The sequence below is a fragment of the Oryzias melastigma genome, linkage group LG1 (genome assembly GCF_002922805.2).
Source record: "Oryzias melastigma strain HK-1 linkage group LG1, ASM292280v2, whole genome shotgun sequence".
NCBI classification, from domain to species: Eukaryota; Metazoa; Chordata; class Actinopteri; order Beloniformes; family Adrianichthyidae; genus Oryzias; species Oryzias melastigma.
The window spans coordinates 6,124,361-6,148,804 of NC_050512.1; the positions used below are offsets into that span (position 1 = coordinate 6,124,361).

General features: G+C 36.4%; 2 protein-coding genes across 3 annotated transcripts in view; both read right to left on the reverse strand.

Annotated features, from left to right (window-relative positions):
- Nucleotides 1-11,268, reverse strand: part of inavab (innate immunity activator b) — a 21,806-nt gene extending 10,538 nt beyond the window's left edge. Inside the window, exons 1-2 of one of the 2 annotated variants that reach the window (XM_024270917.2) lie at nucleotides 10,996-11,268; nucleotides 3,447-3,570 (exon numbers count right to left, since the gene is read on the reverse strand). In XM_024270917.2, the coding sequence (XP_024126685.1) occupies nucleotides 3,447-3,501 (55 nt within the window). In that variant the 5' untranslated portion in view covers nucleotides 3,502-3,570; nucleotides 10,996-11,268. Of the gene's footprint in view, nucleotides 1-3,446; nucleotides 3,571-5,017; nucleotides 5,089-10,995 lie in introns of those variants that run through there. The other variant, XM_024270918.2, reaches the window with a different exon arrangement.
- A 4,807-nt stretch (nucleotides 11,269-16,075) lies between these two features.
- On the reverse strand, nucleotides 16,076-17,774 carry gpr25 (G protein-coupled receptor 25). The gene has a single exon (XM_024270706.2). The coding sequence runs from the start codon at nucleotides 17,613-17,615 to the stop codon at nucleotides 16,515-16,517; it is 1,101 nt and encodes a 366-aa protein (XP_024126474.1). The 5' UTR covers nucleotides 17,616-17,774; the 3' UTR covers nucleotides 16,076-16,514.
- Nucleotides 17,775-24,444: the final 6,670 nt, after the last annotated feature.

Sequence of the window (24,444 nt, forward strand, 5' to 3'; positions counted from 1 at the left end):
CACCGTGTTTATGCCTGTTCAACTGCATTGCCGACAGCTCAGTGTGTTATCTGTATGTCATGCACACTTGTCATTCAAAGGTCAAGAGTGAAACCAAAGATAAGAAACATTTTAAACCTGCTAGGAAACAAAACGTTCATTGAAACTGAACAAATGGAGCGAGTATTGTCAGTTTCTGTTGTCTTGAGCCGTCTGGACGGATAAGACAATATGTAACAATAAGGCTACCAAGCTAACTCTTACCCATTTTCAAACTATTCTCTTTTCTTAAAGAAGAATATACTTTTAGTATTTCATTGAATTTCACTTTAGAGAGAAAATGTACTTTCTTGGTTTTTGTGGACACATGAGCATTTGGCTACTGCTGACCATCGCCGTGGTGACTGATGGCATTCAGATGAGTCTCAGGAAGAGGGAGTGGCTCACAGCAGAATGCATTGTGCTTGCATACCTTTAAAGATTACTAGAGGAATCCCTGCAGGTACTGACAAACAACTGAGGCGTGACAGGAAACAAATGTGACTCCATTACAATAAGCTAAAGAATTCCTCCGAGTAGTGATCCTCCTGTGTTTTGTAGACTGATTGTCTCATTGTACACAGCAGGATCCACGAGGCTCAAGTTAGATAGGAGGAAGGTTAGAACAAAATAGTGAACAGGATTCAACAATTAAACTATAACATTACATGGCGCGATTTTCGTATTCTATTGTTGCTATATTCTACCTAAGCTAAGGTAACTGGGCACCACTGGAAATCCCTCTAAATAAAATTGATAATTTCAAATAAAGTACACTAATGGAGACTGTATGCTTTAGAATTGTGCTCAAATGACTATTTTTCATGTTTTTATTAAAGATCCTCTATAATGAAAATCATGTTTTTAACATGGTCTTGTATCATTTTTCTCATAATGGAGGGCATACATTATAAAATTAAAGATGAAAACGGTGTTTGTGAGTAATTGCATGCATCAGGAGCAGTCTAAAGCCTGTGTTTGAAAAAGTTTAAGTTTGTGGCGCAGCTCCAGCTATGACCCGGCCAAAGCCAACCTGCTAATTTACAACTCTGAAGCATCCTCTTGCAGACAAATAAATCCATTAATGTCTTAATGTTTCTCACCTGAGCTGCCATCTTGCTCAAAAATGTGAGGGGGATAGCGCCGATATTGCTTTTTGCTACACTGTTAGCTTAGACTTGTGAGGTGCTATAAGCTAGCGGGAGAGATGAATGAATGAATGAAATAGTTTATTTCAAGCAATCAGGCCATTATACATGACATAACATATCACTTAATTTGGGAATGGGAAATAAGCAGAGCTAACTGCTGTGCCAACAGTCCCACTCACAATCCAGATAAGAGTTTCTGATGAACTCCTGCGGCGCTGCAGAAAAACGTCTTAAAAAATGACACAGGTTTTGTGATTTGGGCTAAAAACTGCATAATCACGATTAAAAGACCACTAAGAACAATTTTACAATAAAAATTTTTTATAGTTTGAGAGACACTGTAAGTAGAACAGCTAATTGTCAATTACAACTAAACAACTATCCCATTTCCTTAACCAACTTCCTGCCTGACCCTATCAAAATAAAAGAAACACCTTAGCTTTAAAGTTCAAATGCAAAAGTAGGTGTATTTCTTTACTCTTTTTAACTTTTATTTTTTAATCAATTCATGAATAATTATCCTAAGTTTGATACAACTATGCATAGATATACATTTCTTCATTTATGTTCTCTTTAGTTTTTTTGCCTTGAAATAAACCAACTTCAGTTCAATTTCATTGTTGTAATCACAACCATTTGTTTCTTGTCCTTTCTTTTTTCAGCTTTCACTGTTGCATTTTCCAACAAATTTCTTAGAACTTAATAAATATTTGTGACTGAGTCTGTCCATCTTCATCCTGTTTTCTTGCTGTTGCAGTCACTAACTTGTTATAACATATTTTGTAGTTTTATCCTCTGCTTTCTGTTCTCTTTTTGCTGTAATGACCAACTTATATCTTTTGTTCTATAAACACACTCTTCAGATATTCTACATTTGCTCTTCATTTTCATGTTCTCTCACTTCTGTCTCACATCAGATTTTCAGAGACTTTTTCTGTTTTCTGGTCCCAAACTGCTCCAATGACTAAGTCGTTTCTTTTGTCCTTAACAGATGCTCCAGGGATTTTGTGTTCATTCATCTGTTTCGTCTTCTCTTGTTTCTGCAGTTCCTCACCAGCCTTTTAGTCTAACTGCTGATGTTCTAGTACTTTTTGTTTCTGTTTTCTCTCAGAGGTCAGCCAATCACAGCAGGTGGTTGTTCAAACTGAGTTTGGTTCTGCTAATCATTCATTTTTCCTCTCAACGATCTACTTTTGTTGTTTGCAGGACAAGGATTTTCACCAAAAACCCTTCATTGTATGCTGTCACATTTAGGTACATCAACATCATTCATTTTTTGGGGAATTATCTGGATTGAATTTTAAATTTGTAACTGATGTTTTCTGATTTTGGTGAAGTGCTTGGATGGTAACTTTGGCTTCAATTTAATTTAATTGAAACAATTTTCCAATTGCATTTTCCGGTTGAAAACGTTTAAAACCAAGCTTAAACGACCAGGATGGTTTGCTCAAACGGCTGTTTGACTTTTCAGAGACCAACAGTTATATGGATGAAAAAAAAACCAACCTGAAGCTGGTTCTTTCGCTGATAGAATTTAAATGACCTAAACTTGGCTTAAATGGGAGAGAGGTTGCATGTCACTTTCTGACAAGGTGGTAAAATTGAAGGTTTTAGGAAAAAAAAAATATATATATATATATATCAATATTTATTCAGTGTGTAAAGGATTGTAAATTTTTATTTATAACATTTATAAGTTAAAGATGCTTAAACTTAAATGCTATTTTACAACTTCTAAATTTTTACATTTCCAGTGACACTAATAAAAAATAAACTTTGTACAATGTGAGAATTTCTCAATTCTGTTTAAAACTAAAACTGTCATTTTAAATCATGTGGAAGGAAAGAGTGAATGAAAAACATCGGTTCCAAATCTTTCAAGAAATTTCAGAGAAGGTTAAAAAAAAAATCAGAACTTGCTAACATCAACTCCAGTTTGATCGTCTTGTGTCACAAACAACAACCCAAACCTTTATCGGGATTTCTACCACAATTAAAGACTAGATTTTAGTTTGTTTCTTGTTATTTCAAAGCAATATAACGTTTTAAAAAGATGTAAACGAATGAATGTGTATGCCAAGCCCCAGAAATTAATGGTATAAAGAAAAAAATAATCAACTAGCCCAGATTAAATCACTACAGTTCTGATTTAAAATTTTGTAAAAAACAAATTTAGAGGCTTTTGTTATATAAAAAAAAATCATTGATGGTAAACTCTTTAAGTCAAGAGCTTTAAATTCAGAAATAAATTCCTAAAAAGACCAAAAAGTCTTTTACCTGAGTGAAGGATGATGCCGCTGTCCGAGTCGCTGATCTCCCCGGTACCCTCCATGTCAGTAGTGTTACTTCCTGTTGCTGTCCTTCGGTGGAGGAAGAGGAGAACCTAAAGCCAATTCATGTCCTGTGAGGGAAGTTTTCTGAATTAGGAACCAAGTCTTGTGGTTTAACTGTTTCTACCAGAATTTCAAGTAAACAAACTAGAGATCCACAAAGTTGAACAACGTAACTCAAACATATAATCGAGACCTGTTAGTTCAGTGATTCAGGTGTGACTTGCCTCTTTGACCTCACAGACAGGTGTAGTCATTGTCTCAAACAGCTTGAGTACACATACGTTTCTGTGTCTCAGATGCTTCCTACCCATAAAAAGATGATGTCATGGTGACCATTTCTTGTGATTAATAGTGTGTTAGACATCCAGCTGATCTCAAATATAAATACAGTCAGTTTGATTATTAACTAGTTAAATATGGGAACGTGGAACTGAGAGCATTCCAGTGCACAGCTGTGGGTCTGTTTAGTTCAAACATTATTGTGTCAGCAGCACCGGCAGAAGGTGAAGCAACAAGATGATTTACTGCACACAGAGGCTCAGTATAAAAATGAGGAAGAACAAATAAAAAATGAATCACTGTATCATCCCAAATGTGACATGAACATGAGACATATCCGTTCCACAACTCATATGACAATGACTGAAATCTGACAGATAGCAGATAAGTGGTAGAAGTTTGCAGAGCGAAGACAAAACCACTCGAGCTTTGTGGGAAAAGCTTTGGTGCAGCAGCAAAATTTGAAGTTATTTAAAATATTTCTGCAGCTATAAGGCGCCTTAAACTGACAGAAGTGATAATACAGCAGATTAAGTGAAGCTAGATCAGTATTTTAGCAGAATGACATTCAACTGCAGCTTAAAAATGAAAATTCAAACATTTAACTATTCCTAGAAACAAAAGTGAAACTTCTCAAGCTATTCTATAAAATAATAAACTAAGTTTTAAAGAGATAAAAAATACAACATGGGAAGAAAAAAAAAACAATTCAAAAAGTCTACAATCTTATCTTTTTAAAGACCCAGCCATACACATAACTGTTTCCCAATGGCTTTTATCATAAAATACTTAAGAACTTTATGCTGTTCTGTGTTGTACGATTTGTGATTTTATTTGTTTATTGGATTTTTACTCTTACTTTTGTTTCAAATCTTAGAGTATTTCATAACGTCTTTCCCAAGAAGCACTTCGATCCAGCAGTAAATATTATAGTGTGCTCCATAAATAAAGATTAATGAATTGATTATGTCAACAGTCATTTTAAGGAGAAAGAAACAAACTGTAATTGACATACTGAAACAAGAAGTAGAATATTTCCTTTGAGGTTAAAACATTTTTTTAAAGATCCACTCAATTACTGATAAACATTTAGAAATTTTACAAGCTGGAAACATTCTAAAAGTTTTGGCAAAGCAAAAACAAACTACATAATTTAACAAAAAGCTCAATCAAGGCACGTAAACAGTGCATGAGCCACTACCTGATGCATCAAAAAGACTTGAGATAAGTACTTACTTATTTAGATTAATTTAAAAAGATCTAAGAAAATCCAAAGTGGGGAACTCTCCAGAGAAGACGCCTCGACTCTACTTAACTAAAAGTGAGTAAAGTGAAGTCCACAGAGGAATAAGAGACTCGCCCACTGAAAAAGCACCGCCTGTTGAAGAGGAGTGGCTGTGAACAGAGGCCTGGACACTTTAAACAGTGTCATGTAACGCTCCTGACAGAGCTCTGATACCGTCAACAACAACGACCCAAATAAAAGGAAATGATAGCTCACGTCAGCCTCTAGATTGCTCATAAAACACCTGAATTAGAGAAGAATGACTAAAATGTGCTTGATTTCATAACTACTACAATAATTTTCAAATAAGAAAAAAAATATTCAAATAGAATAATCTCTAAAATAGGAATCTGCCTGGTGCTTTTTTCACATTTATGCTACAAATATCTGCAACTTTAAAAAAAAAAAAAAAATTCAACCAGACACTAAAAACCAACAAAGTTTAGCAATGAAAGGGCATTATAAACTATTTGACTTTGCAATGAAGTTTAAGGCTATAATTTATAAGAAGGTTTAGATGTCTAAATTAATTTTAAGTATACTAAAAAAGATAAAGAAATGCAATCACTTAAAGTGATGCACCTCTATTGCCCTCTTCTGTTTTTTTATCTTAAAAAACAGAAATGTTTAACTTAATTGTAGTGAACTTTGATTGTCACATGGTCCTTAAAGAGTCTTCCCACTAAACCTAATTACAGAGCTGTTTTTGGATGATGCTCCAACCATTACAAATCTAAACATATGGCGGCGGGATATTCTTCTCGACTTAGACGGACTCATGGCACCTGCTTGGTTTCTGCGTGGCTCGCATTCATTCTAAATCTCTATATTAACTCTGGCTTTCCAGGAATGCTGGTGCTCCAATACTCAGTCAAAGGTCTGGCAATTCCCAGACACCCAATGATTGGTTCTCACATGGCATTTGGAGGAAGCAGCAACCGCTCTGTCAGAGGCTGTGAGGTCTTGGTGGAGGAGCTACATCTACATTTAGACTTCACAATGTATGGACACATTTCATAGACACCAAGCACGAGCGGCATTGGTTCAGGTATTTTTCTCACGTGCCTTCAAAAGTTAAAATAGTAGATGTTTATGCTTTAAAAGGATTGGAGTTTTGCAGAAGTGAAAATTACATCTCTTTAATGGGAAACGTAAACGTTTTGTGTTTTATCTCTATATCATAAAGCATAGGTTGTAATTAATGTGTTATTTTGACGGGGCTGGACCTGAAGGGTTTATGAACTTGCAAAAATAATTTCACTGACAAAATGTGGAAATAGACTTTTGTTGTACTTCAACAAATGCTTTGGGCATTAAAAACACAAATTAAAATCAGGCAAATCTATTAACTTTTATTATTTAAGCCTGGTATAAATGTATTAATGTAAGAACAATGACACCTTGGAACAATTGTGTGTAACCACTTTGAGAATTAAGCATCTACTAAAAAATACCTTTCAATTTCTATTTTTTATTTATGTTCAGTTGCAACAAAGACTCTTTTATTGAAGTCCCACTATACTGCTCTCTACTATGCACATCTGTGGTCTAACTTTACAGCAGCAAGCATGGAGAAGCTGCAGGTGGCCTACAATGATGCCTTTAGGATTTTATTAAAATGACCAAGATGAAAGCTATAGAAATGTTAGTTGGTGCAGGAGTTAACACTCTTCAAGCGCTTTTAAGAAACTTCATTTATGGTTTTGTTCAATGCTTAAATGCTTATAAAAATAAAATAATTTTAGCGCTCACCAACATTAGACACAGCACTTATAGATGCCAGTCCCCAATTTGTAAATACTGGTACAGATGCCTTTTTTTTTTTAAAGTTTCTTCTTTTGTACTTTGTATGCTTTATCACTTTCATTGTTCTTAATATTTCCTTACTTTTATGGTACTTTAGCTGGTGATTTTATTCTATGTATGTATTTTATGCTTTGCTATCTTTAATGTATAGTTGTGGTTATATTTGGGCTTTGAGTCTGTAAATAAATATCTATTTTAGTATTTAAATTCCATCATAAACGTAAGGGACAGAAAAAAAAACACATCCTGAACTTACTGTATGTTCTTCTATGAATGCCTACGTTTAAATGTGAATATTATTTGATGTGAGAAAGGAGTCCATGGGAAAATGCAGCAGAAATGTAGTGGATGCCAATGCACACGACTTAATTCATGCATCAGGAAGTGCAGTCACACAAAATAAAAGGTACAATCTCTTCTGGTCGTGGGAAACTGCAGTTCAAGGTTGATCAAACAGGAAAGCAACAGCAACAGATGAGTAAATGAAACACATGTAACACTAAAAAATCATGAAGTAACAGGTCATGATTTTGCATTTACAACACCTACTCCAGCATACAGGCATTTATCCAGTAGCACACAAGCCAGCTGCTGGATGTCATGGTTAGTTTATATAAACTAAAAGCCCCAAAGAGACAAAGAGCAGCCTTGAGAAGGCAACATGGCAGCTGGCAAAACAGATTCTTGAAATACTTTAGAGTCCCTTTATAGGTGCACAGATAGATGTCTGCTGGCCATTGAGAACCACCAACGGACATGAGTCCTAACTGTCCCATTGTCCCACTGCAGTTAAAGTAGTTTTCTGTTATTTATCAAAATAGATGATCGTGTCTGTACGTTTTCTGGCTGCATTTTCTGATTTTTAAGGTAAGGAAAATGGATAAAGTTACAGAAATAAACAAGAAATGATAATTTCATTTTAACACTAGAATAGTCATGAACTTAGGGGAGAAGGCTTCTCTTCTACAGCATTTAAAGCTGTTAATAAGCGTGTAAATGTAATTCGTCACTGCTTTCATTCTTGTTTTATGTGTGATCCCAAATGCTAAAAGAGTGCAAATAAAAAGGCAAAGCTACAACTGAAAAAAAGAAAGCAAAGTTTCTCAAAGCTAAACAGAAAAAGCTAAATCTGCCTGGTAAAATCAGAATTTTACACATTTACCATACTGTGAAGTTTGAAAGTAGACCCACACATTTCCATATAAATGCATACATTGCATCCTAAAAATTTAAAGCTACAAACAGATAGTGTTGAAAAGAGATGAAGGAAAGGTTACAGCAAAATGCAACTAATTCCGCTTCAGTGCCTCCAGGAACACAGAAATAAGATATAAGCCAATAGCGACCCACTGCAAGGTATCATTCTAAAGGCGTTGATATCGACATTGTTGCAATACCCCAAAATCAATACGGTTATTCTTCAAAGTTTTTTCACAGGCTAATCTCTAAAACAATCTTACAAAAAGTTCAAACAGGAATAAATAACTGGAAGCTGAACACCACCTGAATCCACCATGCTCTCTTTTCTTGTATTGAATAATTCCCGCAGGTATTAAAGTTTGGCATCAAGTGAAAATAATTCCTTTGATATTCAATAGCATTGAGGCAGTTCAGTCGGTGCCTAAAACGTGTTTAACTTGATACGTTTACGCACAAATCTAACAATGTGTTGTCAAAATGACCTCTTTTGATTTAAAAAAAAAATGCTCTATAAAGAGCATGCTGTGGAAAGAAAAAAAACAAGTAGAATAACAGGAAGGAAGACATTATCTTTGATTCAAGGTCTAACAAAAAATGGGAAGAAACAGTCATGAGCCTCTCACTGCAATGGTGTCAGGTGAATGAACCACCAGAAATGACAAATCTGGTTTAAAATGATCTCTCTTACTCATGACAGAAATTAACAGCTCTGTCAATGATTAAATTATGCAACTCTGACCAAGTGTTATTTTAATGCGTGTTTATGAATGTGACTGAAAAGGCTGCAAGGGGGCTAACAACACATGCTACTCTCATGCCTCTCAGTCAGCACTACAGAAGCATTATCTAACCACAGCTTAAAATTAATAAAAATCATACTTGCGGTGTTTTTAACATGTTCTTGTAGCATTTTTCTCACAATAGAGGAAAGAATTAAAGATTAAACATGTGTTTGTGAGTATTTCTTTATTCAAATCGTGATGGATCAGGAGCAGACAAAAACCTGTAGTTTGAAAAAGTTCAGCAACAACTGCAATGGGCTGGGCCAAAGTCTCCCTTCTCCACAACAATTCTGATGCATCCACTTTCAGACAAATAAATCCATAAATGTCTTTGTTTTCCTTGTCTGACTTTCAATATAGCTCATAACTGTACAGCTTGATAGCTCTGACGTTGCTTGTCCATTTTTTTTTTTTACTGCTATGCTAATGTTACCTTGGACTTGTGAGGTGCTATAAGCTAGCGGAAAGAGCGTAAACAAATGGCTAATGGGAAATTAGCAGAGGCTAACTTCCGCAACATCAGTCTCGCCCACAAATCAGAGGTTAATTTTATAATGAGCTCCTGCTGCTCTGCAGAAAATATGTCTGACAGGCTTTTTAATTTTGGGTAAAAGCTGCATAATCATAATAAAAAAAAACATTAGGAACGATTTCACAAAAGGAAAAATAAAAGCAGAATAAACAATGGTAACATTTTGGTTGATATAAAAAAAAAATCAGCTGAAAACTTTTTTTTTCTGAGTCCTCTGACAAATTTACAGACAAATCCAATCAGTTTTACATTACACTTGAGTGTTTTTCAAACTGCAATTTTTATACATTTATTCCATTTGTTTTTAAAGTTTTGAGTTCAAAGACTTCAAATCTTTTTTTTTTTTTAAATAACATTCTAGTTTCTTAGATGTCATGTAAACCACAAACTTCACGTCAAAAGCATGTTCCTCAGGCAGCTTTCTTAAAAAAAACAAAACAAAGAAAAACCTATGCATGACTCAGGCTGCTGACACAGAGCAGCTGAATGGAGTGGGATCACATCTCCTGGAGGTAGAGGATGCTGTGCATGTTAACATTTTTTTCCCCCTGTAACCAGGTTTCCCAGGCAACAAAGTTACTCAAGTGCACCCAAACTCCTTAGAAAAAAAACGTGTACCCCCTTAATCGCCTATCAGGTTTTTGGTCTAAATAACATGATGATACTGGAGAACGCTGACCGTAACCTGGATACTTGGGAGAATGTAAATACAACCTTTGTTGGAAACTATGAGATCCCCATCGAAAACGTGGGAGTGGAAGGAACAGAACTGCACAGCATGACTTTTTAATGACCGTCCCAGTGGTAGGTCAGTGGAGGTGCAGGAGTGGAGGAGGTTTTGCCCCCCCAGGTCGGAGCTAAGGAATGTGCCCTGAGATCCTGCAGCGCCTCAATCCAAAGTAAAGACAAGCCATTGTGAGTGGATTTATTAAATGCCATCAATTTAAAAATGTTTATAGGTTGCGTTGAAGCGGTTTAGACGGAAAGGAACACAATTAATTGCATCAATTACAAACATTTTTTTATTGTTTATTTCTAACTAAAGAAGGATGTTGCACAAGAAAACTTCCCTATACATATATTTACTTTATAACTTCCCCTTTAAAAAAATACTTGCCATTCTTTTCTAGTCCATAATATATATATATATATATATATATATATATATATATATATATATATATATATATATATATAAATCAGAGCAGGATGAGATGTAGCTGCACCCACTGTAACCTATGGCAACATAACTCTTTGAAGTGCCGATTATTCATTTATCCCATATTAATGTTTAGATACTTCAACAAACACCTTTTTAAAAAAGAGAATTAGGGGGATACATATTTAAAAATTAACCTGACCGTTATATTTTAATGAAATACGGTAGGTTTGTGTAGTTTTTTTCTCGCGCAGCTGCAAAAACAGCTGCTGGGCCTCCGCTTGGAAGAGTTAGCCAAAAGTTTGGATGCTTTACTTTTGATGGGCCAAAAAGATATTTACGCCAAAGTTTTTCAGTTTTTACTGTCATTTTTTTAGTGGAAAAATTCGACAAGTCTGGCCTCAGCGAACAAACGCTGTCAGCATATTTTGCCGCTCCTTCAGCTCTTACCTCGTTAGCTTGCTAGCATGATGTTCCCGTTTGAATCCATACAATTTTCGCTCCGCTGGCTCCACCATCAATCTCAGTTCGACTGTATGTTTATGACTTACAGCGGTGACAAAAGCGAAGAGCAGGACGTCTTTAAAGTTTACGTCACACATATAACAAAAACTAAGCTTTACATCTTGGATTTATACGCAAAAAGGCAGCTGGTTTTGCACAAACTTATCTACGAACTTAGTAAAGTAAAGCAATGCTGTGATGCATTCAGGTGAAGTTGTAAAATAGAGTTATCATAATCACATGATAATTCAAAACGTTTAATCCCCTATCCTTAAATATCGTGGAAACAAACTAAGCAATATACAATGTATTTATAAAGCAGATATTTTTATACGATGTTCTTACCCCTATTTATCAGAAAATCGTTTTTAATACGGTGTAAACTTGTTTATTTTCCCTTGCACTTAAAGTTTATTTGCTTAAATCTCAAAGTCCAATAATGGTTTGAAATGTTATGCTGATAACTTTGTTATTCTGTGCCACTTCAGGGTGTTTTGAACTTTAATGTGAATTATTGTACGCGTAAATGGATAAATTACGGGTTTAAAGTGGTCCGTGAACGCATCTCCTCCTTGTTTTGCCAGATCAAAATACACAGATTCAACACATTTCACACTAAAAACAATTAGTTGCAGAATAAACAAATTACTTTGAAAATATGTAGGATTTGTTGATTTGTGTCTTTGGGAAGAACACGCTGAAGCTGGAAAATGTTGCAATTCCCACATACATCCACTAGAGGTCAGCAGAGCATCAAATTGGGAGCAGGTGCTGGATTTTTGTTTGTTTGTTTGTTTTTTGTGCCAAGTTTGTATTTTTTGAGAACATTAAAAAATAGAAAACTACAGATGTACTTTAAAACCTCATCTACACAGACTAAGTACAATGTTTAAAGTAGAAATAATCAGTGCAAATATATACTGACATTAGCTGCCTGGTTAATTAAAGTTCAGCTTATAAATTAATATGATGTACTGTACTTTTTTTAAATGAAGTTTTTACAAGATCAAATTAAAGCAACATTTTAATAGTTACAAATAAGATAAAGCACTGCAAATATTTAGTAAAAAATCCAGAAAGTTCAGTAATATATGACTGATACTGTACATGTGGGTAATAAATATCTTTAGGTTTAACTCTTTTTTATTCAGAGTTTTAGGTCAAATACTCCTGCAAGTTTGAGCTAAACTGAACCTGAGCAAGGAAGCCACAAATGTTTTTTGAAAACTTGCATCATTGGCATGATCTCAGCATGAATGCTTTTTTTTTCTTCTGTGGTTTAACTGTACAAAAAATGATTGCACTATGCCACAGTATCCTAAAATTAAAGCACCCGACAGAGTTGCAAAACAACATTTCTGCATGCAATTTCACATTTACCCCGGGGAAAGAACAACATTTTTTTTTGTTTGTTTTTTTTCGTTTGTGTAAGCTTTGATATTGTGCCTATTCATTGTTTTTCGAAACCACCAAAGTGAGACCAAAAGTTGTACAAGAAGCAAGATTTTCAAAAATTCAGAGCCTTGCGGCACACAAAAATGAGTGGTTTTTAAGTTGGTTTTAAAACTGCCACTCATTTCACACAACATCTTTCATCTTTTTACAAAAAAAAGTTCACATAAATGAGACTTCATGAGAAAAACCATAAAAAAGAAGAATAAAGGGGTTTTACTTTCCACGAGAAGTTTACTTTGTGCATGATTGTTCTTCGTCTCTCCTCCTCCTTCATTTGGCAAAGTTAGTCAAGCTCTGAAGAAAATAAAATGCTTAGCTGGCAAAAGAATAAAATGATCAATTTGGTAAATATTGTGTTTTATTTGCACATTGAAGTACAACAAGTATTGACACCATTCTTCTGTTTTATCAAAAACTAAGGACATAATAATTCAATTTAAGTTCTATTTAACTTTACTGAGTTTTAGATCAATTAAAAAAAAAGAATGAGAAGAAACGGAACCAAATTATGTTTGATTTGATTTGTTTTATGCTCTCTTCTTTTTCATCAGTAACAAAAAAAAAGATTAAAAAGAAACAACATCTCCTGAAAATTGAATAGTTATTCTTAAACGTTTTAGGCATTTTACATTGTCGTTCATTATCAAAAGGCAAATTAAACTTTGTAATATCAAAATTAAACAAAAAGGATTTTGGAATTTTACACAAAAAAGCAATTTATCAACCCACAGCATTTTTGTTGGGTTTTTTTAGCTGGAACAATTTGAAAAGAATGTAAAAGATAACCTAAGTCTCAAAAATAACAGCAAATTTTGTTTGTTGAACTTTTAAGCAATTACTTTCTTAAAACTTTTTTCTTTAAGTACATACCCGTACTTACATGTTACTGCAACAGGAACTTAAATAAAAGAGAGTCAGAGAAGTTGAAGATGTCCCACGTTGCTCAGCAGTGCAGCTCACCACAATTCCTTAAATAAAACACCAGTGACGGAACCTGCAGCAAGAGGCCACACTCCTGCAGCTTTGAGGAACCTTTTCTGTTGATATTTCAGCATTTCCTTTACAAACGATAAGAAAAAGAGGCCCAATAACTATTTTTTTATTTCAAAAACACTTTCCCATGATACCATTTAAAAACGTTGGATCCTTTTTCTCAGAATCCACCGACGCACAGACATCCGTTCTCATTAAAGAAAGCTCCCTCATATCACCCAGTCTTTTTTTGATGCCGTGTCACAAAGACGATGACTAATTTAGATGGTTCAGATTTTAATTTTGATAATCCTTCCACCCTTAAGAATAACTATAAATCTGTGAGAACGCTGCTTTTCTTTTATCTCACCACTGCTGGAACTGAAACTCGCAGTGTTGTTTGAGCTGCCAAGGTCTCACCTTTCATTTTGTGTGTGCGTGCCAGACTGGCAGAACCCTGTTCTGCTGTCTCGCCACTTCTTACTCAAGTTCATTCAGATGATATGTGATGTCTGTCCTGCTTTCAATCGCCTCCTTCTATGGCACTCAGATGATGACTCATTTAGATAATCAATATTTGAATTCTAATGGTCTTGCAACCAGGGAGAATTGCAACACGTCTGTGAGAACATTGCCAGCCGACTCACCAATGACAAGAACAGAAAGTAGCAGTTTGTCAGGACGGCTGAGGTCTCACCTTTCATTTTGTGTATGTGAGACTGGCAGAACATATTGTTTCATCCTCATGAATTATCCTTTTTTTAAATATACCTTTTTCTAAAATTAATTAAAGGTTTTCTCTTTTAGCTTTTTAACATTTTGGTTAATTAGTAAATTGTAAAGTTTGTTACGAATTCTAAGTATTTCTACAAATGTCATGAATAAAAAATAAAAACTGGAGGTAAAACATTTTTCAACACTTTTCCCACAGCTTTTTCTATGTTTCACTTTCATGCTTTGCAATCAGAGTGAGAATGATTGACATTACTAGTAAAATAAGGTAAGAAATCCTGACTAATCTATCTTTTGACTCCAAAGACAAGGAAATAAATATTTCTGTCAGCATTTATCTGGTGAAAAATGAGTATGATCAAAGCCGTATGGGAAGCAGTAAAACTGTTATTTATTTATTTTTTAATCATTTATGTTTATTTAAGACCTTTTTGCACTAAAAATGGGCACACTCAAACAAAAAATTATCAATAAAATGATGTGCCTGACTGCTTCCAAGTTCTTTGTCCCTGAAAAAAACAATTTCAATGTGACCATCTTATTGAAACAATGAGACATTTCTGGTACTTTAATTTGATAACGAAATAGTTGTAGAACTTTAAACTTTCACAGCAGTTGCACGGTGGCAGTTGAAATGCAGAAGTGACACAAGTAAGCATAAAGCACCAAAACAGGAAATCGACCCAAAGAAGAACAAACACGGAGGAAATAATATTCAGTGTAAGAAGTTCTTCCTTCAGTGCATGTGACTGCTGTGGGATAAACTGCCCAATATGTTTTCTAGGGGTTGATGGGAAAGTCCTGACCTGCTGCACCCCGCAGTGTGCCATCTAACCTGTCTGGGTTTTGAAACCATGTGATTCATAACACATGTCACACCGAAAGACAAGCTGGCACACTTGAACATTTGAACTTTCTGCTGACCTGATCTCCCCCTCTTACATTTGTGGAAATCTTTGAATTTGAAGAAATGAGATTTTAGAAGTTGCATTTTACCAAAGGGAGGAAAACCCCCCAAAATTTTAAGTCACTCTGTTTTCCTATCATGTTTTCTAAGTAACAAATATCCTCCCGAGAGACAAAGAACTGACAAATGTTTCACTCAAATTACCTGAAGAAGTTGTTTGAATTTTTTCTTACTCTTACAAATTAAAAAGAAAATTTGTTAACATTTATGTATCACATACATTTCTTTTTTTTAATACAAATCTCGTTTAAGATCTTATAAATGCAAGGATTTCTAGACAGTTTTAAGATTAAATTTTACTCAGCAACTTTAATGTTGAGCGTTTTTTATTCTTTGTCTAACAGTGAAACCGTTAAACACAGACATAAAAGCCAGAAGTGAAGCCACAGATGTATGTCAGACAGTAGAGCTCCTATACAACCAACTTTTGACACAGTGTTCTTCAGTAGACAAAGGACACTTGTCATATCTAACACACAGCTTTTACTGTCAAAGGTCAACATGATTTTGTTTTTTAAATCTACATTTTTTACTTCATCCACAGAAAAGCTTACAGAAAACCCGTTTTATCATTGGGAATCTTCAATTGTTAGAAAATCTGTGCATTTTTTTCTGCAGCATAAACAAAACAAATTCCCTTAAGTATATTTTTAAAACTGAAAAAATAGAGCAAAAAATGACAAATTTAAGTCGCAGAAAATAAAAGATAATTTTAATGTTTCCTTTAAAAAAAGATTGTTTTCAAGAATGTCTAAGCAATTTATCTGCTTTATTTAAAATGTTTAAATGTTTGCAATGCCAAAAATAATCAGACTTAGCTTACATACAAATATGTTTATTTTTGGATTAAAAATGTATCAAAACATTTTTTTAATTTTACATAATTTTATTATAGGAAGGAAAACTTAAAATAGATGAAAGTACAACTTGATGTGTGATGGTAAACACAGTTCGACACATAATGTTGCTCTGGGGGTAAATAATTGTTTAATACATTGATATATTGATATGAGAACATTATAACACAATTGTTAAATGATGACTTTTAATGCTAAATAAAAATTAACGAAAGAAATATATAAATGTATTTATAAAAATTGTACTTTGTCTTAGACAAAAATAATACAACTTGACCACCAATGCTGAAAAGAGAGCGTCATTTAAAACAAACTGAAGAAAAAACAAAAATATCAAAGTTCTGTTGAGAAATAAAAAAGTCTCTGCAGACTTTTTGAGGCGTATCTATGTCATAAAAATGAGCTAAAATATTTATACAAGTCTTAGGAGAACTGTGAAATACTAACTTTGTTATCTTCAGAGCTGATGATATTCTGTGGTCCTAAATCTGAAATTGGCTTCGCCCACCACTTGTTCCAAAATTCTCTGAACCGTTGGTGAAGGTAGTAGAGGAGTTGAAGCTCTGCAGCACGTTAGACGTCCCTTTGCAGCTGTGATAGAGCATCCCTGCTCGCTTCCTGAAGTGATTGTCCAGGACGAAGTAGATGACCGGATTCACACAGCTGTTGAAGAACGCCATGCAGCAGGAGACGACGAGGCCGTTGTCCAGCACGTTCTGAGTTTCACACCCGATTGTGGGCTGGAAGAGGTGTGAAATGATGCTGAAAGTTTTAAAAATGTTGTACGGGAGCCAGGACACCACAAAGGCCAGTATGATGCAGAGGACCATTTTCAAAGAGTGTCTTCGGCGAGCCTCCGCTCGAGGATTTCCCACAGCACTGCAGTGCTTGTTCAGGTGCATGATGATGGTGCCGTAGCAGAGCACGATGATTAAAACTGGAAAGACGAAGGTCAAAAGTGTCATGATCAGGTTTGTGACCTGATAAAAAGTGGAGGATTTGTCATCCAGACAGCTCTGGCTTCCCTCTGGGTCCACCCCTCTGTACACCAGAGATGGAATGCCGAGCACAAGGGAGGTCATCCAGAGAGAAATGCATGTGCCGATGACGCACCAGCTACTCCTGAGGTGCCTCGAATCCATCAGCTTCACTATGACCAGGTAGCGGTCAATGCTCATGCAGGTGAGAAAGAAAATGTTGGAGAAGCGATTGACAGAAATGATGTAGCTGCTCAGTTTGCACAGCAAATTACTCGCAGCTCCAAAGTTCCAGTAGTTGTTCTGGGAGGCAGAGATGGCCCATAGGGGCAACGTGAGGACAAATATGAGGTCAGCCACTGCCAGGTTGACAACAAAGATATCCACCAGACGACCTCCGCGTTTTCCTTTGCTCGCCACCACTGAGATCACAAAAAGGTTGCCCCAGAATCCTGTGAAGAATATAAGATAATACATCACGGGCAGGAAGATGTGGGAGCCGTGAAAACTTGAGCTGTCACAAACTTCCTGGTCTTCAAAGCTGCCATCAGTATAATTAGTGCCATTATACTCATATTCAGAATAATAGTCAGTTGTGGCTTCCATGTTGAGAGATCAGTGTGAAGCTCAGCAGTGCTCTGCCAATGAGTAAATCTAACCATACCAGCATTCTGCTACTTTATATCACAAGTGAAAACCACAGAGAAAAAAAAAAGATCTTGGTGTTTATCTCTCTTCCTCTCAGATCTGTGGCTTATTTCCTTTGTCTGTCTGAGAAAACTTCCTCCTTTCTTGAGTGAGAGACTTTATTTACATGTATATACATTTTAAACAATGGCAAAAAAAGGTTTTGCATTTAAAACAAAATGCTCAAATTTATTTACTCCTTTTTCCCGCAAAATGAATTTTTGCATGTCCAAAATTTGTCACTGTTTTCCCAGGACGGACAATATTCCTTTTTTTTAATTAAATTTTTGAATTCAATTATATCTACTTTGCAAATGTCTACAGGCAGCCAGTAGGGGGCAGGTGAGATTCACATTTTTTGTCCCACATTAGTGACCTTATACCCAAAGTTAGACCAGCTGTGGTTTTTTGTTTTTTTAACAAAACCTTTCACCTTATTTTTTCTTTCCTTGTTGTTGGCGTCTTCACTTTTGTTCCAGATTGCTCCTAAAGTCAAACCTGAAGGAGTTTCTCGTATACCGTGCATCTTTGATTAACCCTTCGGGCTTAAATATTACATCAAAGTTGTTATATTTAATGTGTCAGTAAGCATTTTTTTTACTGCAGCTGCATGTTCGCACAAAAGCGACTAATAGAAACCTATATGTACGCTAATGTTTTTACACTTGTTTGTACTTTTTTTTAGACTTTTGTGCAGCTTCTTTTTTCTTCAAAATGTCAGTTTAGATAGTTAAGCATTTCTTCTATCTTATTGTTTAGATGTTAGACGAGGACTTTTATTTTTGCAATGAATCAATATGAGGTTATGACTCAGACATATATGACACAAATGCATACTCATTTAGAAAAGTCAGCATTTTTAAAGTCTTCTTTAGGTCAAAAGTTCAATAGTTATCTTGTGTTCTGTGATTTTTAAGAAATTATATATATTTTTTTGTCTGGCTGGTGTTTCAACCTGAAACTACAGAAAAAAAAACCTTCACCCTAATCCTTCTATTGCATTACCTTGACTTTTATCAGCAAGACTATGTTAGTACTTTATGAGGAAGTTTTAAATAAAGAAAGCTCCAGAGAGAAACTAATTCCTCTTTAGGTGTCATTCAAACACTATGTCACAGGTGACGCGTGGATTTACCCATCACCGCACAGAACCTCGTCAGGGTTGTTTGCAGTTGCAGATTCTCCTTAAAAAAATGTTCGTAATTATTTTCTGCTGCATTCTTGCTGCTCTGTCAGTGGAACGCTACATTCCTCTCCTCGAATAAGTGCTGTCTCACTCCAATTGAGCCGAGTAAATGTGAAAGCCCCTGAATGGAGCAGTCTCAATGGGAGAAAATAAACAATTGCACTGGTCCATGGGTGCAGCAGGGGAGAGCAGATGAGAGGAAGGGAGAAAGGCCTCCCAAACGCGCTAAGATTCCCATGGATACTTCCTCCTTTCTTCTTTTCAAAGGCAAGTCTTGTAAAATACAGTAGCCAGATGATTTCTTTTCTTTTTTTTTGTGCTTGCTCACTTTTTATCGGGTGGAAGGGGGCACAGTTTTTTCCCATTCAACCCAATCAAAGCAGAAGAAAAAGGGGTTGACTTTAAAAACCCATTCTGTGGAGTTTTTAACATGTTTTTATGGTATTTTTCTCACGATGAGGGACATATATCATCAAAACTAAGCTTGAGATTGTATTTCTAAATATTTCTTTATTCGAATTGTTGGGAAACAGGAGCAAAACAAAAAGAAAAAAAATTGAAAAAGCTTGTAGGACTCGCCCTGCTCCACTCCATTCTGATGCACCCACTTGTAGACAAATAGATCCATGCATCTGGCTTAAAACTATACGGCTGGATAGCTCAAGTGTTTTTGCCATTTTTGTTGGAGCGCAAATGTTAGGTTGTGGTTGGACTAGCGGGAGAACTTATAAACAAACAAAACAAAAAATGATAGGAAAATGAGAACAGGCACAGCCTCGCCCACAACCCAGATGTCACAAAAAACTAGTTTAAAAAAAAAGTTGATTTAAAACAACATAATTATGATAAAAATGCTTTTACACTTTGTAATATTTTTTAATTTAACCACAATTCTCCAGAGTTTGCCCCTCATTTGTTCTCATTTGATGATCTACATGACTCAAACCTGACATCTATTAGAGATTCATCTCTTAAAGCAGTGACAGTGGAGCAAAAATATTTATCTTGACCAAAAACCCTGGTGGTTAGGTGCACTTTCAAAATGACAACCAGATGTTACCTAATACCTCTGATGATGAACTGGTCCAAAGGCTGCCTGTTAAGTGGTTGCTAAGTTGTTTAAGGCAAGCAAAGTGTTTTTTTGAAACAAGCGCGCAGATTACCACTCATCAAACCCCAACCAAGAGCTGTCTCGAGAAAAAGCTATGAAAGAAAGAACTGCTGCTGCCGTCTCTGTTTGGAAAGTCTGACACCGAGTCTTCTGTCTGAGCAACAGCTAACGAAGATCTTATTTGCCTAGGAAAAAAATTAGGTGTGGCGTTGTGGTTTTCTGCCTCTCACATAGATCAAAGGTAACCATTGTTCGTCTTTAGTCCACTGTACTTGAGTAGGTCAGAGTGTGCTACACGTTGCCCAATATTTAACAGTCAGATTATACATTTTTGATAAAGGCTTAGATTTTGGCAAAGCTCTGCAATGCTTTAAATAAAGGGTTTACGGCTGAAGAATGATTGTCAGATGCAAAACATTTAATTTGTAACAATGTCCCTTTTGATTTTTGTTACATTTTTTATTTGCTTTCACTGTTTACTGTTCATGTCTACCAGCTCCAGTAATATATTTTGTGCCAACATGCTGGTAAGGGTTTTTAGTATTTTTTTTTTATTATTTTTGTAACCTCCCCCCTCAACTGTCAGTTGTGTAATGGCCCAAAAATGTCTCTGGCTTTTTTCATGAGACGTTTAAACCGCTGCACTTGTCGAAATGACAAATGTCGTTTAAACTGACCCGCACAATGATACTTCTTTTTCCCAGGGAGGCGGGAGGGGGGTTTCAAAGCCTCTCTGTTGCACAGGTGATGGAGTTTTGCTAAACGTGTCGCAAACATAGAGGATGTCTTCCTTCTGTTTGTTCAAATAGTCTTTCATTTATGCACTCTTTTTCATTCAATGCATGCTTTTTTTAAATTGAGGCTTAAGGTTAAACTAAGCGATTATCAGTTTGATAAATAGAGCACTTGCAGTCTCGCTGCAAGTTGAAAGATTATGGTCAAAGCAGCTCTGCTCCAACTGGGGCTTATCTTTCTATCTCAGAGCATGAAGTAAACACTCTGTCAGACCACAAAACAGTGCTTCTGTTTCCTGTGCTCTAAACTCCACTGAGCTGTGTAACCCAAGTCTGAGAAAGGGCACAGTTGTTTGCAAAGCTTGTCAGAAAGAATCCTGCTTGAGGTGCCAAACATAGACATTACTGTAAATTAAAAAAATTTGCTGGTTTCTTATAAATAATATTTACATGCATTTTTACATGAAAATTACTTGCAGCTATTCGTTAAATGTTAACAAAATTCCACTATATTCTTTTATACTTATATTCAAAGAAAATAAATGAAAAAAATAAATTGCTCATTATGTGCTTATTGATACTGAATCTCAAGGATGAGGATCACAACCATTGACTGTATACAGAGAACTGGACAGAGCGGCTGTGACGTCACTCATAGAAAATGCCTTACTTCTGGCTCCAGCAAAATGAAGCCAATTCAGTCGCCATTTTTTCTGCGACATGGGCGTTGCCATCTTATAGCCAGACAACAGTGATTGGTCCGAGTCAATCTGTCGCCGTTACTATATCAACTACAGTGGCCAATCAGTGAGTTGTTTGAAGTCCACACCCCTTGCACTGAAAGCAGGCTTGGGAGATTCTGCTTTTACTGAGGAATCTGATTGGTTAGTTTATAACTTGAATAACTTGCGAAAAAGAAAAAAAATGTGTTGGGGGAAAAAATGGATTAGCAATAAGATTTTGTGAAAAAAGTATCAGAATAAGAATAGTTGTACTGACTGAGTAATAGCAGTTTATTTCTCTGTAGAAGTCTATGGGGCCATCAGGTACTTCCTGTTTGGAACACGAGGTGGGAGGGATCACTCAGTCCAGTTTTTAGCCAATGATCACAGCACAAGTGGATTAATCAATAAATTGGAGAAAGTAAACAACAAGAACGAAAATCAGTTTTAGTGATGACTCAGCAGAGTTTGTTTTGATTGACAGTGTTTTACATTCATAACTTCATGATAATGATAATGGCGGCGAGATGATGGACATTTGACTTCTTAATCACCCAGGTTTCTGTAGCAGATGGTTGCTATAATGGGATGCGTGCCATTCATTGACTGTGTACGAGAAGTGGACTGAGGGCGTATGACGTCAATGATAATAATGATAATGATAATAATAATAATAACAATAATAATGTTTCTGTACTTGATGACTTGACAAAATGAAGTCAAGTCAGTCACCATATTTCTGAGATACGATCATGTTTGAACCAGATTTCATCAGTAAGTAATGATTGGCCCGAATTGGTCTGAATCTAGCAACCACTCTCTCCAATCGGGATTTTCTTCCTACTCCCACTATTCTTTTTCATCTATTTTTAATTTAGTTCTCCATGCTTCTGTTTGGTGCAGTGTGATTCATATGTTGTCCCTCTTTCCCACTCTCCAAGAGGGGAATGGGAGAGATTCCAGATTCCAGGTAGCTCGTCCGTGCTCCTGTCCTTGGCCGTAGACCTCGCCTCTGGCTCAGCTCGCACTGCCACCTGTCCCAGAGTTACATCTGGATGAAGTCCATCCACTACACTATTCAAACATGTAGTTGTAGATAGTCAGCTAATTCTTCTTTATCTGTCCTGGAACATCGCCTGTCCGTCCAGGGAGAGGATCTCTCCTTCATGTTGACATCCCTGAGGTTTCTTCTTTTTTTAAGTCCCAGAATCAGTTTTTTCTGGTATTTTCTTACCCAGAAGGAGGGTCTAAAGGCAGGGGTGCCCAGTTTAGTTTAGTCTCTTTAGTGTGGTTTAGCAATCAGCTATTATTTATATTTTATGATTGATTTTGTTTTTTGACAATTACTGGAGTGAAGCCCATTTAGACAACTGCATTGTGAAATTGGACCCTAAAAATAGAACAGCACTGAATTGAAATAAGAAATTAGCATGTTAGAAGACCACATCCCTTCCACTGAAAATGGGCTACTTTTATAAAGGCACCTGATTGGCCAGTTTAAAACTTGAATAACTTGCTCTACAGCAAAATTATCATGAAAAAATACAATTAGCAAGAACTTGTTAAAAAAGATAGCAGAGCAAGAATGATTTTCACTACATATATAATGACTGAGTAATAGCTGTTCATTTCTCAATAGAAGTTTATTGGATTTTGCTTTTTTGGGACCCACAATATTCTATATTTGGAATCTGAGGGGGCATGAGTCACCCAGTCCAGTTCTCTTATACAGTCAATGGTGTCATCTATAACAGTGAATGATCTGTGCTTTAAGAAGCATAAGAGGGGGGTGAAAGAGTAATTGAGTGCTCATGGATGTTTTTTTTTTAAACTGATCTTCAGAGTGGTTCAGGATTGGCTGTTGACATTGGACTTTTGCATTTGACTCGTAGGAGAGCATCTGCCGCTGAGGCGTTTTGATTAGGTCGGACATGGTGTGTTCCCAGGGTGAGCCCACAAAGATGAAAGTCTCAGCTGTGTCCACAATGGTGGAGCTGATCTGCAGGGGAGGAAGCGCAGGCAGGTTCCTTCTAAAGCCGCTCTCACGAGCTGAGTGTGCTCTTTTCAAGAGTAGCCGGGCCTTAATGAAAACAAGCTGAAAATATTGCTGCTCAAACATTCTGGAGAAACGTCATAATGATTTTTGCTCTCAGTTTTGTTATTAGCTGTTAGGACCTGTTCGCAGTGTGAGTGTTCTGGGTCGGCAGGTCAGAGGAGAAGGTCACCATCACCTGGGGGAAACAGAGTTCATTACTCAGAGAGCCATTATGGTGCAGAAGGCTTAGCCCGGACCAGAAACAGGCAGATCTATCTGGCTTTGGTGGAAGAGGCGCAGTGAGGACATGCATTTGCATGGAAGGTGTGTGGAGGTATGACTGTGTGCAAATGTCCGCTTTTAGAGATGCAGAGGGCGGGCACGTGCTCAGCATGTTGATTTTAGGGAAGAATTGTTTTTTGAGGAGAAAGAAAAAAGGCGGATTCAGAGGTGGGGTTGATGAATGTGTTGATGGTGGCATTTTGATAGGGGTAATTTTGTCCTGACAGGGCCCAGGCTCTCTCATGAATCAAAATGTGTCAGCCAGGCGCTGGAGATGGAGGGTCGCTCATTGTGGCTCTGACACCCATGTGAGGGGCTGAGGCTGCTGGGGGTCAAGTGTGACACCTCATTAGGACGATGTTGATTTAGTGTGGCCACAGCGCAACAGACCTCCTCCCATGGGGTATGGAGAGGCGTTTGAGTGAGGGGGTGGGAAGCACTCAGCACTGGATGGAGAATGAAGGGCCACTGCTCTTCATCTGCGAGGCACTCAGCTGACAGCCTGCAAATCATGCACCTTACGTCTGGGAACAGCACCCTCCCCCTGGCTTCAGTTTTCACTTTGTCACCTTATAGCTTTTGTTTTTTTGGATCACGGAAAAGTTGTGAATTTTTTAGAAACATGAAAACTCAGTCTTTGTTTTAGATTTAAGATCTGTGACTCTTGCTTAGGGAGTC